Consider the following 15,360-nt stretch of genomic DNA (forward strand, 5'->3'; position numbering starts at 1 on the left):
AGATGGAAAAGAGTCAATTAGGACTTGTCTATTATGGACATCTATTAATTTTGGAGGACATTGATTCACAGGTTAGTTGGAAGCAAGTTGATGACATTTATCACACACAAACTCTAGTTTCCGATCTTTAATGGAGCTATTTTTCACTTTTCGAAACATTTCTGCCCTAGTTCAAGTTGGAAGAACCTGGCATGCAGACAAACTGAGAGCTAGCATGGTGCAGTGGTCAAGAGCAGCAGACTCTCAGTGTGGTTCCCCATTCCTCTGCATGTAGACAGCTAGATGATCTTGGGCTAGTCACAGTCTTGATATTTCTGTTCTCACAAAGCAGTTCTCTTAGAGCTCTCTCAGCCCCACCTACCTCACAGGGTGTCTGTCGTGGGGAGAGGAAGGGAAAGCGATTGTAAGCCACTTTGAGATTCCTGGTAGTGAAAAGGGTGATATAAAACAACCAGCTCTTCTTCTTTTTTATGGGCCATCTCTGCTACAGTACAGCCCCCTTTTCTGGTGCCCATCAAGTGTTTTTAAGAAGTGGGTGGGGCCAGGTGGAGCTTTCCCCCAGCAATGCATCTGACTGACTATTAGAGATTTGATTGGCTGTGCAGATTTTTAAAAAATATATTTTTGGGGCAGTAGCTGTCACCACAGTACAAGGAGCTACACTGAAGTTAAATTATGGCAATCATTTTGTGGCTTGCTCCGCCTCCTGCAGTGGCCATTTCACAGCAGCCATTTTGTTGCTGCACCAGCCACGCTGTCAAATTTCCGAATGTGCCTGCAGGCTCAAAAAGGTTGGGGAATCCTGGTCTAAATTTTGGGACTGCGCTCTGAACCACGAGGAAAGGTAGGACGTAAAGGTTTTCATAGGACAAATAAAGAAAATACATAGATCTGTTGCCCTCATTTGCTCTCAAAGAAAGTAATAGGCCACTGCGATATTTCTTTGGATCTGGTCCTTCACTGGGTCCTACCCTTCCTATTTCATTTTTGCTCACTTGCTCTCAGGCAAATCAAATCCATATATCTCTGATTGAATAGGGTTGCTCAAATGACTAATTCAGCTAAGGAAAAGAAAAGTGAAAGAAAAATAGTGGCAAGAAGTATTGAAAAGGAAGAAAGGAAACATGTTCACAATCTATGTCAGGGGTAGTCAAACTGCGGCCCTCCAGATGTCCATGGACTACAATTCCCAGGAGCCCCTGCCAGCATTCGCTCCTGGGAATTGTAGTCCATGGACATCTGGAGGGCCGCAGTTTGACTACCCCTGATCTATGTCATACGGAAGAGGCTTTCATTTCCTAAAATTGCCAATCTGACCCCCACCCCCACCATTGAAGCTAGCAAACAGCAGGCGTATCAGTAAGCACCAGCACAGATCACCTTAGCCACAGCCCCAAAACAGAGAGAAGACAAAACAACAACTTTTACACACACAATGAACCAAGCTGCCATTACAATACATTAATTCTCAAAAGCAGTTTGATGTGTGTCTGCTTTTTACAACGTGGGCCTGCTGCCAGAGCCAAGAAGCCACGGAAACGTGCCAGACGCAGCATGCGCTCCAAGGGTGTATTTGTGCAAAGGAGGCGCATGTATTGGTGGGGAGATGACAGGGAGGGAGCACCCAAAATGAAAGCTGCGTTTAGAAAACCGGATAACACCAGGGGCGAACAGATCCAACTGCACGGTGGGTGTTAGCAGAGGTGTTTCCCCCGGCTACCTTTCAAATTCAGCTGGCACAATGTAGGGCGCCATTAATCAGACAGGAAGGGTGTCAACCTATGACCGCCCCCTCGGAATTATCACAACAGGAGGAACTCCAGGAATAAAAAGCCCCTTCCCCCAGCTCTGATAAAGAACCTCTGCAGGGTGGGAATACCTGGCCTTATCGAATCCCACCACCCCCAAGGGGGAAACAATGATTCTCTTTTTCTCCGGAGGGTTTATGGATGGGGGAGGGTCCTGAAATGGGGAGGGGGGAGATGGCGCAATGGAAGACGAATGAGCAGGCCCCTCCGTGGGAGGGAGGTTTGCCTATCCATCACAAACTATCAGGGGCTTGCAAACAAGGGGGTTCTTTGAAGGGAAAGGAGATGGCGGTCAATTGTGCTCCGATTGGGAGTCCCGTCTGTCATAAATGATATGAGCACCACACTCCAGGGCACCAGCCAAGCAAGATCTTAAGCAGAGAATCAGCACTAAGAAACACAGAAATAAGCCTGGATCATCAGAGGGGTCCACGTCCCAGCACGTGCTCAACGGGAAAATCCCGCTGCTTTCTAAATAGGCACAGACTTTAATTATAAAAAGAGAGACGTCATAACTGGAGTTCCCACACACTGGAAGGGCTTTCCCAGTGTGAATAATTTCATAATTTTTTGGGGGGGGGAGGGGCTTCATGAGATAGGGGCAGGGTCCAGGACTGGCTTTCTCTTTCTCCCCATTCTGGGCTTGATTTCAGTCCCATCCTAATTTGGAGACCAACAAGATTTTTCAAATTATAAGCTCCAGAAAGTCAAAGTGTTGGGTCTTTAAAGTGCTTCTGGATTCTTGCTCCTCCACTGCAGACCAGCAGGGCTATGCTCTCAAAGCTGTGCTCCTCAAGTGTAGTGTTGTAGTTAAGAGCAGTGGCGTCTGATTTGGCAAGCCGGGTTTGATTCCCCGCTCCTCCACGTGCAGCCGGCTGGGTGATCCTGGGCTAGTCACAGCCCTGTTAATGTTGTTCTCACAGAGCAGTTTCAGAGCTCTCTCAGCCTCACCTACCTCACAGGGTGTCTGTTGCGGGGAAAAGAAAGGGAGGTGATTGTAAGCTGCTTTGAGACGCCTTTAAAGTGGGATATAAAACTAACGCTTCTTCTTCTAAGGGAATTGGGCAGCGCGTATGTTTTAATGTTGGATCTCAGAGCATATCTGAGCATGTCTATACCTGGGAATCCCATCCCCCTGACAATCGTGGAATGTTTTGAATCCCTGTCCCCTAAAATTGTCCAAATCCTTGAGTGGCTACTAACAGGTCTCCGATATCATGGGGGTCAGATTATAAACCTGGGAGAGATCTGGAGGGGGGGGGGAGGCACCAAGGCCAATATTTGGGGGGTGGGGGGTGGCCAGGCACATTTAATTCCTCCTTGAGGAGTTTTTATTTTTTAAGAACAGGAAGAGGAGAAGGGGGAGTTAGTTGTTTTACCCCACTTTTCTCGACCTGTAAGAGACTCAAAGTGGCTTACAATCGCCGTCCCTTTCTCTCCCCACAGCAGACACCCTGTGACGGAGCTGAGGCCGAGAGAGCTCTAAGAGAACTGCTCGTGAGAGCAGCTCTGAGAGAACTGTGCCTGGCCCAAGATCACCCAGCTGGCTGCATGCAGAGGAGGAGCGGGGAATCCAGCCTGGCTCTCCAGATTAGAAACCTCAGCATTTATCCACTACACCACGCTGGCTCACCAAGTACCTGGTCCTGGATGGGAAGGAGATCCCCGTCCCATGTCCTTACCTGTAAACTCAGGTGTGTAAAGGGTCCCTTTGAAGAAGAGGGAACCTATCTGGCCTATTCCCAATGGCACTTTTATCAAAATGAGATTAAATTAGATGAGGATTTCCCGGAGCAAACCCCCCTCCCCGTCTCCCCCGGGTGCCCCTCCAGACGGACTCTGCTGCCCCTGCAAAAGCCCTCTCTGCCGACTCTTTGGGGCCGTCGTGGGACGGGGGGGACCAATCCCTCCGCAGACCGAGCGGTCCCTGTTGAACTGCCGCCTGCAGAGCGGCTGCCCCGGGAGCGCAGCCTCCGGCGCGCTGGCAGGGACTTACTTGCGAGTAAAGGCGCTCCAGCAGGCGGGCGGGCGAGGAGGTAGAGGCGGCCGGGGGTGGGCGGCAGGGGAGGGCCGTCTGCCAGCCAGTCAGCGCTCCTCTCGCCCGCCCGCCTGCCTCGGCGGAGCCCCCTGGAGGGGAGGCGTCGAGGGCCTGACCTTTGCAGCCCCCTCGCCCGGCCGGGGTATAAAGGCGGGGCAGCCGCGGCGAAGGATGCATTGCCCGGCTCGGAGGGAAGCCGACCGCGCCGCCGCCTGCAGCTGCCCGCAGAGTCCGTCCCGTCCCGTCGAAGCGAGTCGGCATGGCGCGCCCGCAGCTGCCGTCGCTGCCCAAGCCCCGCGGGCTCTTCTGGCTCCTGGCCGCCTTCGCCCTGGCCCTCCTGCTCGAGGGGCGCCGCGCCAGCGCCGCTCCTCTGCAGAGCAACGAGGACGCGCCCCCCATGGCCAAGATCTACCCCCGGGGCAGCCACTGGGCCGTCGGTGAGTGCGGGAGGCGGCAGTCCCGGGAAGGGAGGCGAGGGGGACGCGGTGGGTTCTTCCCTCGGATTTTGGAAGGGGCGGCTCAAGGGTGGGGAACCTTCCTTAAATATTTCCCTTCTGTGTTGCATGTCTGTTGTCCATCCCGTCCCCCCCCCCAGTCTGGCCCCGATCCGCCTCCCTCCCCGCATGGAGTGTACAGGTGTGCAAGAGAGGGGGCGATCCCAGTAACTCTGGCTGGCTGGACTTCCCTTTTTCTCTCAAGAGAGCAGTGGGCGGCCCGATCAGCTTCTCCAGAGCTCCTTTGGCTGCTTCCCCCCAAGAGTCCACTTCATACGAGAACATCCTTTTGCTAATAGGGTGTCCCCTACATCTCCCCTAGACCAAGCCTCTTCAGCAGTGTGGGTGCTGGTCATGCTATCGTCACAACAACCCTGTGAGGGAGGTAAGGCTGAAAAGATGGCTGCACTGAGGTCCTGCTTCCCCCTCAGTAAAGAGGATGTGGAATTTAGAGGGACCAGCGTGGTTAAGAGCGGCGGCTTCTAATCTGGCGAGCCGGGTTTGATTCCCTGATCTTCCTCCACATACAGCCAGATGGGTGGCCTTGGGCCAGTCACAGTCCTGTTGGAGCTGGGACAGTTCTCTCCGAGCTCTCTCAGCCCCACCTACCTCCCTGTTGTGGGGAGAGGAAGGGAAGGTGATTGTAAACTGCTTTGAGACTCCTTTGGGTAGTGAAAAGCAGAGACTAAAAACCATACTTCCACACCAGCAGTGTCATATCCTAACCTCCATTGGGACAAAAAAGAAGAAGAGTTAGTTCTTATATGCTGCTTTTCCCTACCCGAAGGAGGCTCAAAGTGGCTTACAGTTGCCTTCCCTTTCCTCTCCCCACAACAGACACTCTGTGGGGTGGGTGAGGCTGAGAGAGCCCTGATATCCCTGCTCGGTCAGAACAGCTCGGTCACCCAGCTGGCTGCATGTGGGGGAGTGGGGAATCGAACCTGGCATGCCAGATTAAAAGTCCGCACTCCTAACCACTACACCAAACTGGCTCTCAAAAAAAAAGATACCAGCTTCACGTATAGGCTAGTGGGGGGTTTGAACCTGCTGTGGCTGAGAGGGGAAAAGATCTTGGGGTCCTAGTGGATCGCTCGAAGTAGATGTGAACCCAGTGTGCTGCAGCGTTGAGAAAGTGAAACTCTATGTTGGGGAATATTTAGGAAAGGGACTGAGAATACAACATTTGATATTGTAATGTCCCCTATACAAATTTATGGTATGGCCTTGTTTGGAATAATGTGTACAGTTCTGGCCTCAAAAAGGACCTTCCGGAGTTGGAAAAAGTACTGAAGAAAACAGCCATGATGTTTCAGGGGTTGGAGCAAGAATATGAGACTTTTCGGTTTAGAAAAGAGGCAACTAGGTGGGGAACGTGATAGAGGTTTATAGACTTATGCGTGGGGTGGAGAGAGGGAACCAGCAGAAATTTTCCTGCCTCTCCCAAAATCCTAGAACTCCACAGCTTCCAGTGAAGCTCATGGGCAGTAGGTTCAGAGCAGACAAAAGGAAATACCACTTTACGCAGAGAGTGATTCAACTGTGGGGCTCTCTGCCAGGGGATGTAATGCTGGCCACAGGAATAAACAGCTTGAAAGGAGGATTAGATATATTCATGGAGGATAAGTCTACGAAAGTCTTGGTGAGTTAGGTGAGTCAGGAGGTAGGATCGGAGGAAGGTCTGGGTTTCTCTGCCCTGTTCTTGGCCCTCCAGAGGGTCTGGCTGGCCCCTGTGTGAGACAGGAGGCTGGGCTAGATAGACCACTGGCATGTTCCAGCAGGGCTCTTCTGATGTTCTTACGAAAGCTTATACCCTCCAAAGCAGGGGTAGTCAAACTGCGGCCCTCCAGATGTCCATGGACTACAATTCCCAGGAGCCCCTGCCAGCATTCTCTGACAGGGGCTTCTGGGAATTGTAGTCCATGGACATCTGGAGGGCCGCAGTTTGACTACCCCTGCTCCAAAGCATGTGGGTCTCTATGGTGCTTCTGAACTCGAATCCAGCTCTTCTACTGCAGGGCAAAGTGGAAACTGACGAGGCATCGAAATCCAACCAAAGAATCCAGCTTCATTGATTACAAAACATCAGCCAAAAGGAGATGCCGGCATGGACGCCTCCTCAGTTCTTCTTCACTCACTTCTCTTCGAGTGACGGGTCTTTTTGGTTTTGTGCAGTTGTGCAGGGCAACAAGGCTGCCCTGTGTAACAATCTTATGCTGCTGCTGCGGCTGAGAGAGCGTGCTCAAGTGGCTCAAGGTCACCTGACAAGCACAGGTGGAGTTTGAGTTTGGGGATTCCGGGCCTTAGCGCTGCACCTCAACCACTGCCACCAAGCTGGTTAGGCCATTTCTCTTGGGTCCCAGATACAGAGCAGAACTTTTGCTTGCTGTAGATCCAGCCTGGTGTCCTAGTTAAAGAGCGACGGCCTCTAATCCGGAGAACTGGGTTTGATTCCCTGCTCCTCCACATGCAGCCAGCGGGGTGGCCTTGGGCCAGTCACAGTTCTCTCAGAGCTCTCTCAGCCCCACCTGCCTCACAAGGCCCCTGTTGTGGGGAGAGGAAGGGAAGGCGATGGGAAGCCGCTTTGGGGCCACTTCAGATAGTGAAAAGCAGGGTATAGAAACCCAGCTGTTCTTTTCTCATGCAGATGATGCCAATGCTGATTTAATTCATAGCCTGCCTCTCCCAGGCTAGTTGGCTGATGGCGGGTTACATAGCAAAATACCCCACAGTAAAATCTCCAGTAAAACAGTATAAACATTATACTGTATATTATACAGTATAAACATTCCCCTTCCTCATTCAACAGACTTCCATAATCTCATGTCTTTGGGTGGGGGGGGGGAATTGATAAGGGAGTAGCCTGCTGTTTTGGATGTCTCAGGTAGGGGCCCTCAATCTTAGCTACCCTACCCTCAACCCCAGACCTGATGAAAATGCTCCATCTTGCAGACCCTATGGAACTGTGAGAGTCCCAACAGGGCCCTCAGTTCTCCCAGGAGCTCATTCCACCAGGTCAGGGCCAGAACCGAAAAGCCCCCGTCCCTGATCAAGGCCAGGCGAACCTCCTGCGGGCCAGTTCAGTGAGTTTACTCGCACAGTCCCATGCGCAGGGAGGCTGAAGTGGAGAGTGACAGAGAGTGACCCTATGGTACGAGCACTGGCCATGCCTGTGAGCCGAGAAACATTTCCTGCAGTGGTTCAGCTGCCTAAGGAGGTGGGGAGCTCCCCCTCACTGGCGGTCTTCAAGCAGCAGCTGGACAGAGATTTATCCTGGATGCTTGTGGCTGATCCTGTATGGAGCAGGGGGCTGGACTAGATGGCCTCTATGACCCCTTCCAACTCTGATTCTCAGTGATTCTTTCCAGCTGAACTGATCCCCATGGCCTGGAGTTCAGTTGTAATTCCAGGAGATCTCCAGCCACCACCTGGAGGTTGGCAGATCTAGTGTAGCAGAGAGCATGAAGAAGGACCTTCAGCATTGTTCAGGGAGGGGAAGATTCTTTCTCATTGTCACCTTCATTGTTTTGTTAAGTGGAGTGTGCTGATGCCCAAATCAATTTGGTGGCCTTTAAGCACTGCAAGACTCTTCTGAGAGTCAAGGTGGGATAGCGGGAAAGAATGGTGAACTCTTATCTGGAGAACTGGGTTTGATTTCCCCACTCTTTCATATGCAGCCAGCTAGGTAACCTTGGGCTAGTCACAGTTTTCTTAGACCTGTTCTCACCGTACAGTTCTCTCAGGGCTCTCTCAGCCCCGTCCACCTCACAGGGTATCTGTTGTAGGGAGAGGACGGGAAGATTGTAAGCCACTTTAGGATTCCTTCAGGTAGAGAAAAGTGAGGTATAAAAAACCCACTCTTCTGCATCTCTTCCTATTTTGGGTGTTTTGGCTTCCACAAACCAACCTGGCTGCCTCGCCCGATTTTTTGGGGTGCTTTTTACTGGTACATCTTTTACATAAGAGTAGCAATCCCCCCTGCACCTTTTTGAAGGTGAAATCAAAGAAATTACCTTGCTTTTTAAGTCCTTTGGATTTTATGTCTGTTTCATTCCATTTGCGTAAATGGCCCAAAGCCCTTGACGTCGGTAGAACTGGATTTTTCACCTCCTTTGGGTACAGACTCGGGAAGACTTGACATGGAGCCGTTACCTCCGGCAGCCTTCTTCCCCTGCGAGTGCGCCACGGAGGTTATTCACTGCCTCTTTGGTACACACTTATGAGCAAAGTGGGGACTCTAATCTCATTCTGAAGATGGGGAATGACAAACCCGGTCTCTTCCGTAGACTAGTTAATGCTAAGTGCGACAGGGTGCTGCAGCGTTCCTGGCACTAAATGCCAGTCTGGAGAGCACTTAGCTGCCACTGAAAGCAGGGGCACGTCTTGAATAAATATATCTAGGATTTGGGGGCAAGAAGGCCACCGGTGGCAACGCTGTTTTCGAAGCCGCAAAGCCACGTTGAAGCTGGATTCGCCAGAGTTGCTAGCCCTGTTTAGACACGTGCAAAATGGGTATCTGGATCCGGTTTATTCTCATCGCAGACTGCATTAGTGTGGCCCAGGGTTGCCATCTCTGGGTTGGGAAATACCTGGAGATTTTGGATATGGAGCCTGAGGAGGGGGTGATTTGGGGAGGGGAGGGACTTTACCGTCTGAGCACCCATTTTCTCCAGGTGTTACCTGAAGATCAGTTGTAATCCCAGGAGATATCCAGGCACCATCTGGAGGTTGGCAGCTCTAGTGTGGCAGAGAGCATGAAGAAGAACCTTCAACATTATAGGGAGGAATATTCTTTTTCATTGTCAGCTTTATTATATTGTTAATTGGAGTGTGCTAGGAAGAAAAAAGTTCATGTAGAAGTACTGCAGAGAAGGGAAAAGGTGTCTGTCTATCCATCCATTTATTTGAACGTTGTACAAAATTACATAGAACATTATAACAATCTGTCAGGTGACAATCATAACATAACATAGCACGAACAACAACACTGACATATCCCTGGGGAGATCAAATTGTTCACCCGTGGAAGGAGCGTCTGAGAGGGGGGACCAGCAGATGTTTTGAGTCGGTCGGCCTCAAGCGAATGGCTGGTGGAGAAGCTCCCTTTTGCAGGCCCTGCAGAATTGTGGAAGGTCCAGCAGTAGAGCCGGAAGACGGAATGGGATGTTAAGTGTTCCACTCTAGAGTCAGAATTAATGTCTCCCTGCTTTTATTCACATGGGCTAGTTACTTGGCTCTGTCGTTATGGCGCATTTGTGCATTTCTGGGAGTTTCCACGCCTTTTCTCCAATTTTTCTTTTTCTGAGGTTTTAGGAAACATTGCAGTAAAGTCTGAATGCAGACTGAATGCACTCTTGTGCAGGTGGGGAAATGTGGCCCTTCTGGCCTACGAGGCAACCATTTTCCCTGACTAACTCCTAGGGCGGCCGTTTTTCCCACTCCACCAGTGGACTTTTTGTTTTCCTTTTTTTTAAAATGGCACTAGAATACATTGATATACTGTTGTAACAAAAGGTGTAAAAAGTTCACTGAGTTCCCAGCTTTCAAATTTCGAAAAAGGCTCTCTAGCTCCATCCTTTGTAGAGATCTAAGGAGAAAGGCATAGGGGTAGGAGATTTCCCCCCCCCCCTTTTTAAATGAATGCTGGAAGTCCAGCTGAATCTCTGGTGGTTTAGAAGAGCTTACAACAAGGAGTCTTGCTCACTGATGGCCAAATCTTGTGCTGCCTTATGTCTACATAAGCCTATTCTAATGCCAGTTTAAAGGGAAAAAATAACAAAAGCCTTGGTGGTGAAAGATGCCAGCTCTGTGTTGGAAAATTCCTGAATTTTTGTGGGTGGGAGCTGGAGAGGGAGGGGAGATAATAGAATCATAGAGTTGGAAGGGACCACCAGGGTCATCTAGTCCAACCCCCTGCAGAACGCAGGAAATTCACAATTACCTGCCCACCCACAGTGACCCCAATCCCATGGCCAGATGATGCCCTCCTGCCCACCCACTCACCATCTGCCTGTTTGTAGAATTAGCATTTCTGTAAGGTGTCTCTCTAGCCTCTGCTTAAAAACTAACAAAGTAGGAGAACCCACCACCTCCCGAGGAAGCCTGTTCCACTGAGGAAATGCTCTAAATGTCAGGAACTTCTTCCGGATGTTTAGCTGGAAATTAATTTCAACCCACTGGTTCTGATCTGACCCTCTGGGGCAACAGAAAACAGCTCTGCTCCATCTATGTCAGGGGTAGTCAACCTGTGGTCCTCGAGATGTCCATGGACTACAATTCCCATGAGCCCCTGCCAGCGTTTGCTCCTCATTTGCTGGCAGGGGCTCATGGGAATTGTAGTCCATGGACATCTGGAGGACCACAGGTTGACTACCCCTGCTCTATGTGACAGCCCTTCAAGTACTTGAAGATAGCTATCGTATCACCTCTTAGTTACCTTCTCTCCAGGCTAAACAGACCAAGCTCCCCCAACCTTTCCTTATACGTCTTGGTCTCCAAACCCCTCATCATTTTCGTTGCCCTCCTCTGGACACGCTCCAGGAGGGACTATTGACTATGCATTACGATTTTTTGCGTAATTAATGCAATTAAGTTTTTTGTAATTATTGTAATTTTCTAATTTAAAAAAGGTATTGGCGGGAGGGGAATCCCGTCCGTGTGTGGAAGCCAGTCCTAACCAATCCAGCCCCACCTTGCCTAAGGGTTGGGAGCAGATTTTATCCTTGGGATTCACTTCCTGCCCTTCCACCTGTCACCCTTGCAGGGCATTTCATGGGGAAAAAGAGCACCGGCGACTTCCCTTACATGTACGACGAGCAAAACAAGGCCCCCTTTCCTCTGCTGCTGGAGGACATCAAGAGGCTTGAGGCGGATCCCCGTTGGGAGGAGACGGTGAAGAGGCTCCAGCGGCTACTCGAGGCCAACGACAACAGAAGCGCTCAGATTTTCAGGGAAGAGTTGCCATTTCCCGCCAAGACCACCTGGGAGGCAGAGGATAACAGCAGTCTGAAAGACGTGAGTTTTCAAGCTCAAAATTACCTGAATACATGATTTGCCAATGACGTTTCTGTCCTGCCCATCCTCCAGAGAGCTCTCCTGGCTCTCCTTCTTTGTCCTGCCGTTGTCTTCACAACACCCCTGCGAGGCAGGACAGGCTGAGGGAATGATGAGTCCAAAGTCTCGGGGGGTGGGGGTGGAGAGGCAGGGTTTGAATTTCACCCTCCCAAAGCCTGGTCCAAATTTCTGACCATTACACTGCACTTAGACTTAACCGCTCAGGGCAATCAAAGGCAATCATTTGCAAAACAGGGTTTTGCTGTGGCCAATAATACGGTCAGGAAGGTCATCAAGAATATCACTGTTTTTCAGCAATACCTCAGACTGTGCAAGACAGCTTAGGGGAAGTCAAAAGCCCAACCTGTATCAAATGAGGTCACCACGTTGGTTAGAAATAGTGATTCCCTGATTTTATAGATCCTCTCCAGGCTGCAGAGATCAGTTCCCCTGGAGAAGGTGGACTCCATAGCATTATATTCTGTTGAGGTCCTTCCCCGCCCCAAATCCTGCCCACTCCCAGACCCACCCCCAAACACCCAGATCTGACAATCCCAGTCGGAAGCAACAGATAAAAGTGTGAGTCCAGTGGTGCCTTTAAGACCAACAAAGTTTAATTCAACAAAAATTGAGTCCAAGAGCACCTTTAAGACCAACAAAGATTTATTCAAGGGGTGAGCTTTTGACTGCCTGCACTCAACAAAAATTTATATAAGGCGTGAGCTTTTGAGTGCCTGCATTCGAAAGCTCACGCCTTGAATAAATCTTTGTCGGTCTTAAAGGAGCTCTGAGACTCAATTTTTGTTGTGCTACTTCAGACCAACACGGCTGCCCACTGTAATCTATCCGAAGTCTAATTCAGGGTCTAAGTTTTTCTGTCCGTCTGAAGAAATATGCATGCGCACGAGAGCTTAGACCAGAATTAAATTTTGTTTGCCTAAAGCTTAGTGATATCGAATAACGTTCTTTATAAGGAAAGTTAAAGAGGAAGGATCAGTCTCCCGAGTGGTGCTTTCTTGGTTTTTATCTTTGGTGTATAAATTGGGTTTTCTATTAACGGGGGGCAAAATGATTCGTGAAGAGGAAGCTCTGTAATGGGATGCCCACAGGTCTGGAGAAAGCCCTTCAATAGAGGTTTAATGCATAGAAACGGGCAGTTAAAGCTTTTCATAGTGTGGAGGGAAATGACATGACCGTGAGCCTTTAGGAAATGGCTGGTTTAGTTTCTTGGCGACATTATGCATGATAGAATGATGAAGAAGTCCCAAATGCAGAGGTGTCTGAGAATAGCAAAAAACACCCAGCATCACAGAAGTGAAGATACGATTCCAGGATGGATATATTTGCTGAGGGCCAAAATATATTCATGTATGCAAGAAACTTGTAATCACTACTTTTACGAGGAAGAATTGGTTTTTATACCCTGCTTTTCACTACACGAAGAAGCCTCAAAGCGGCTTACAATCGCCTTCCCTTCCTCTCCCCACAACAGACACCCTGTGAGGGAGGTGGGGCTGAGAGAGCTGCTAGGGGAGAACAGCTCTAAGAGAACTGTGACTGGCCCAAGGCCACTCAGATGGCTGCATGTGGAGGAGCAGGGAGTCAAGTCCAGCTGATAGGCCGCCGCTCTTAACCACTACCCCAAGCTGACTCTCTGCTGTCTGTTGCGGCTTACGGATCAGGGCCTCAGCCTGGGGAAAGGGGATTTCACCTATTGCTCAGAAAATGTTGCTTTTATTCACCAAGTAGGCCCTTCTGCATCGACTTGTATCGAACTAGCCGGTGTTTTTTTTTTTTTACAACAGCAGCAGAAAGAACCTACCCTAGGCTATGACTAAGAGTTAAACAATTTAACAATGAAGAAAGATAAAAAATACAGTTTATCTTATCTCTTCTTTTAATAGTACTCAAACAATCCAAACCGACTCCATATTTGTACTGTTTTCAATATGGCATTTTCAACTATGGTTGTTTCCTCCTATAACTATTTTATGAGCATAAAGTCATCAAATGGTGTTGTTCCTTTCAGTATCCAGTTAGTATGTGCTGAGGATCTAGACCAGGGGTGGTCAAACTGTGGCCCTCCAGTTGTCCATGGACTACAATTCCCATGAGCAGGGGCTCATGGGAATTGTAATCCATGGACATCTGGAGGGCCACAGTTTGGCCACCCTTGGTCTAGACCTTCACTAATTTTATGATCTATTATTCTCCACTTAAATTTTAACAATATATATTTTGGCCTTTAGCTCAAAGGCATGGGGAAGTTTAGTCAAAAGACCAAGTGTCTTTTTACAAGGCAGTTCTCCAAATATTATTCTCTCGCTGTTTTCTTTTGTGTGTGTGTGTTTTGTTGATCAGATGATGGATTATCTGCTGCAAGCAATGGAGAGGAAAGACAATTCCCCGAGCTGAAAGACCCGTTCCTCAACACCGAAGGCCTAGAAGGATATCCTTAAGAGACTCTGGTTTCATAAGCGTCTCCCTGTATTTGATGATTGATTAAACAGAAATCTTTTGTGTTTATCAGATTTCTTTGATGCAAAGTAACCCGTTCATTTCTACTCCCAATCATGACTTCACCCTCTTCAGAGGCTTCCCCCCCCCTTTCCGGGCAGCCTTTTTCTTTCTTTGAACTGCTTTGTTGTAAATAATTGTTAATGAAGAGTCTTCCAGTCCTCGGAATGTTCCTTCGCCATTTCTCTTTCCAATCATTTCATCTTTTATGTTGCAATAATTTAAATGTTTCGAACGTTCACAATAAATGTTTAAAAAACAGGGAGGAAGTATGATTATTCCACTGATTTATTTTTCCATTGATATGAAAATTGAAAAATAAACATATTTACATCAACAATAAAACCATCAATTGACATTTAACACTTAGAACAATCTGATTTTACATATTAAAGGCTATCAAAAATTTGCTGCCTTCCCTCCAGTAGGAGGGAAGGGGGTACAGTGCATTGTTCTTACGAATTCTTGGATGGCGTATTGATGTTTCTCGATGGATAGGGAGGCCAATTGTTGATGGGATAGAAGAAGAGTTGGTTCTTATGTAAGCCACTTTGAGCCTCCTTCGGGTAGGGAAAAGCGGCATATAAGAACCAACTCTTCTTCTTCTTCTTCTTCTTCTTCTTCTTCTTCTTCTTCTTCTTATATGCCACTTTTCTCTACCTGAAGAAGCCTCAAAGTGGCTTACATTCGCCTTCCCTTTCCTCTCCCCACAACAGACACCCTGTGAGGGAGGTGAGGCTGAGAAAGCCCTGAGATTACTGAAGAAGAAGAACAGTTGGTTCTTATATGCCAGTTTTCTCTACCTGAAGGAGTCTCAAAGCAGCTTACAGTCGCCTTCCCTTTCCTCTCCCCACAACAGACACCCTGTGAGGTGGGTGAGGCTGAGAGAGCCCTGATATTACTGTTCAGTCAGAACAGCTTTATCAGTGCTGTGGCGAGCCCAAGGTCACCCAGATGGCTGCATATGGGGGAGTGAGGAATCAAACCCAGCTCACCAGATTAGAAATCCACAATCCTAACCACTACACCAAGCTGGCAAATGACAATCCAAAATTCCTTTTAGACGAGTTAGGAGTTCCAGCCTCGTGTAGCAGGATTGTGTTAATACACACTGTAAATACATTGTGTGAATAAGTCAACGTGTGTATTTTCCAGTGTTACTAAGTGTAAACACACGACCTCCAAAATCTGACGTTTTCCGATCATGAGCTGAAAAATATGCATATTTTCACACATATTGGTTTACCATCCTTGTAAAGGACAAACAGGCCTAGAATCACACAGTCACTCCTCCAAGAGGCAGGGTGTTTAAGCAGCCGGGTTGAACTGGGTGGTTCTCTTTAGAACAAAGAGGTTGGATTGTTACGATGTTTTTGTAGGATTTATTTTGGTTGGTGGATTCAGTGTTGGTGGTGGAAAGTACCTTCAGGTCACACGGTCGATTGGTGTCGAC

General features: G+C 48.8%; 1 protein-coding gene across 1 annotated transcript; it reads left to right on the plus strand.

Moving 5' to 3' along the window:
• The first annotated feature begins 3,988 nt into the window (after window positions 1-3,988).
• GRP (gastrin releasing peptide) lies at window positions 3,989-14,168 on the plus strand. Its single transcript, XM_077346401.1, has 3 exons — window positions 3,989-4,283; window positions 11,101-11,351; window positions 13,752-14,168. The coding sequence occupies exons 1-3, from the start codon at window positions 4,106-4,108 to the stop codon at window positions 13,803-13,805; spliced, it is 483 nt and encodes a 160-aa protein (XP_077202516.1). The 5' UTR covers window positions 3,989-4,105; the 3' UTR covers window positions 13,806-14,168.
• The last annotated feature ends 1,192 nt before the right edge of the window (window positions 14,169-15,360 follow it).

The sequence above is a fragment of the Paroedura picta genome, chromosome 7, assembly GCF_049243985.1.
Source record: "Paroedura picta isolate Pp20150507F chromosome 7, Ppicta_v3.0, whole genome shotgun sequence".
NCBI classification, from domain to species: domain Eukaryota; kingdom Metazoa; phylum Chordata; class Lepidosauria; order Squamata; family Gekkonidae; genus Paroedura; species Paroedura picta.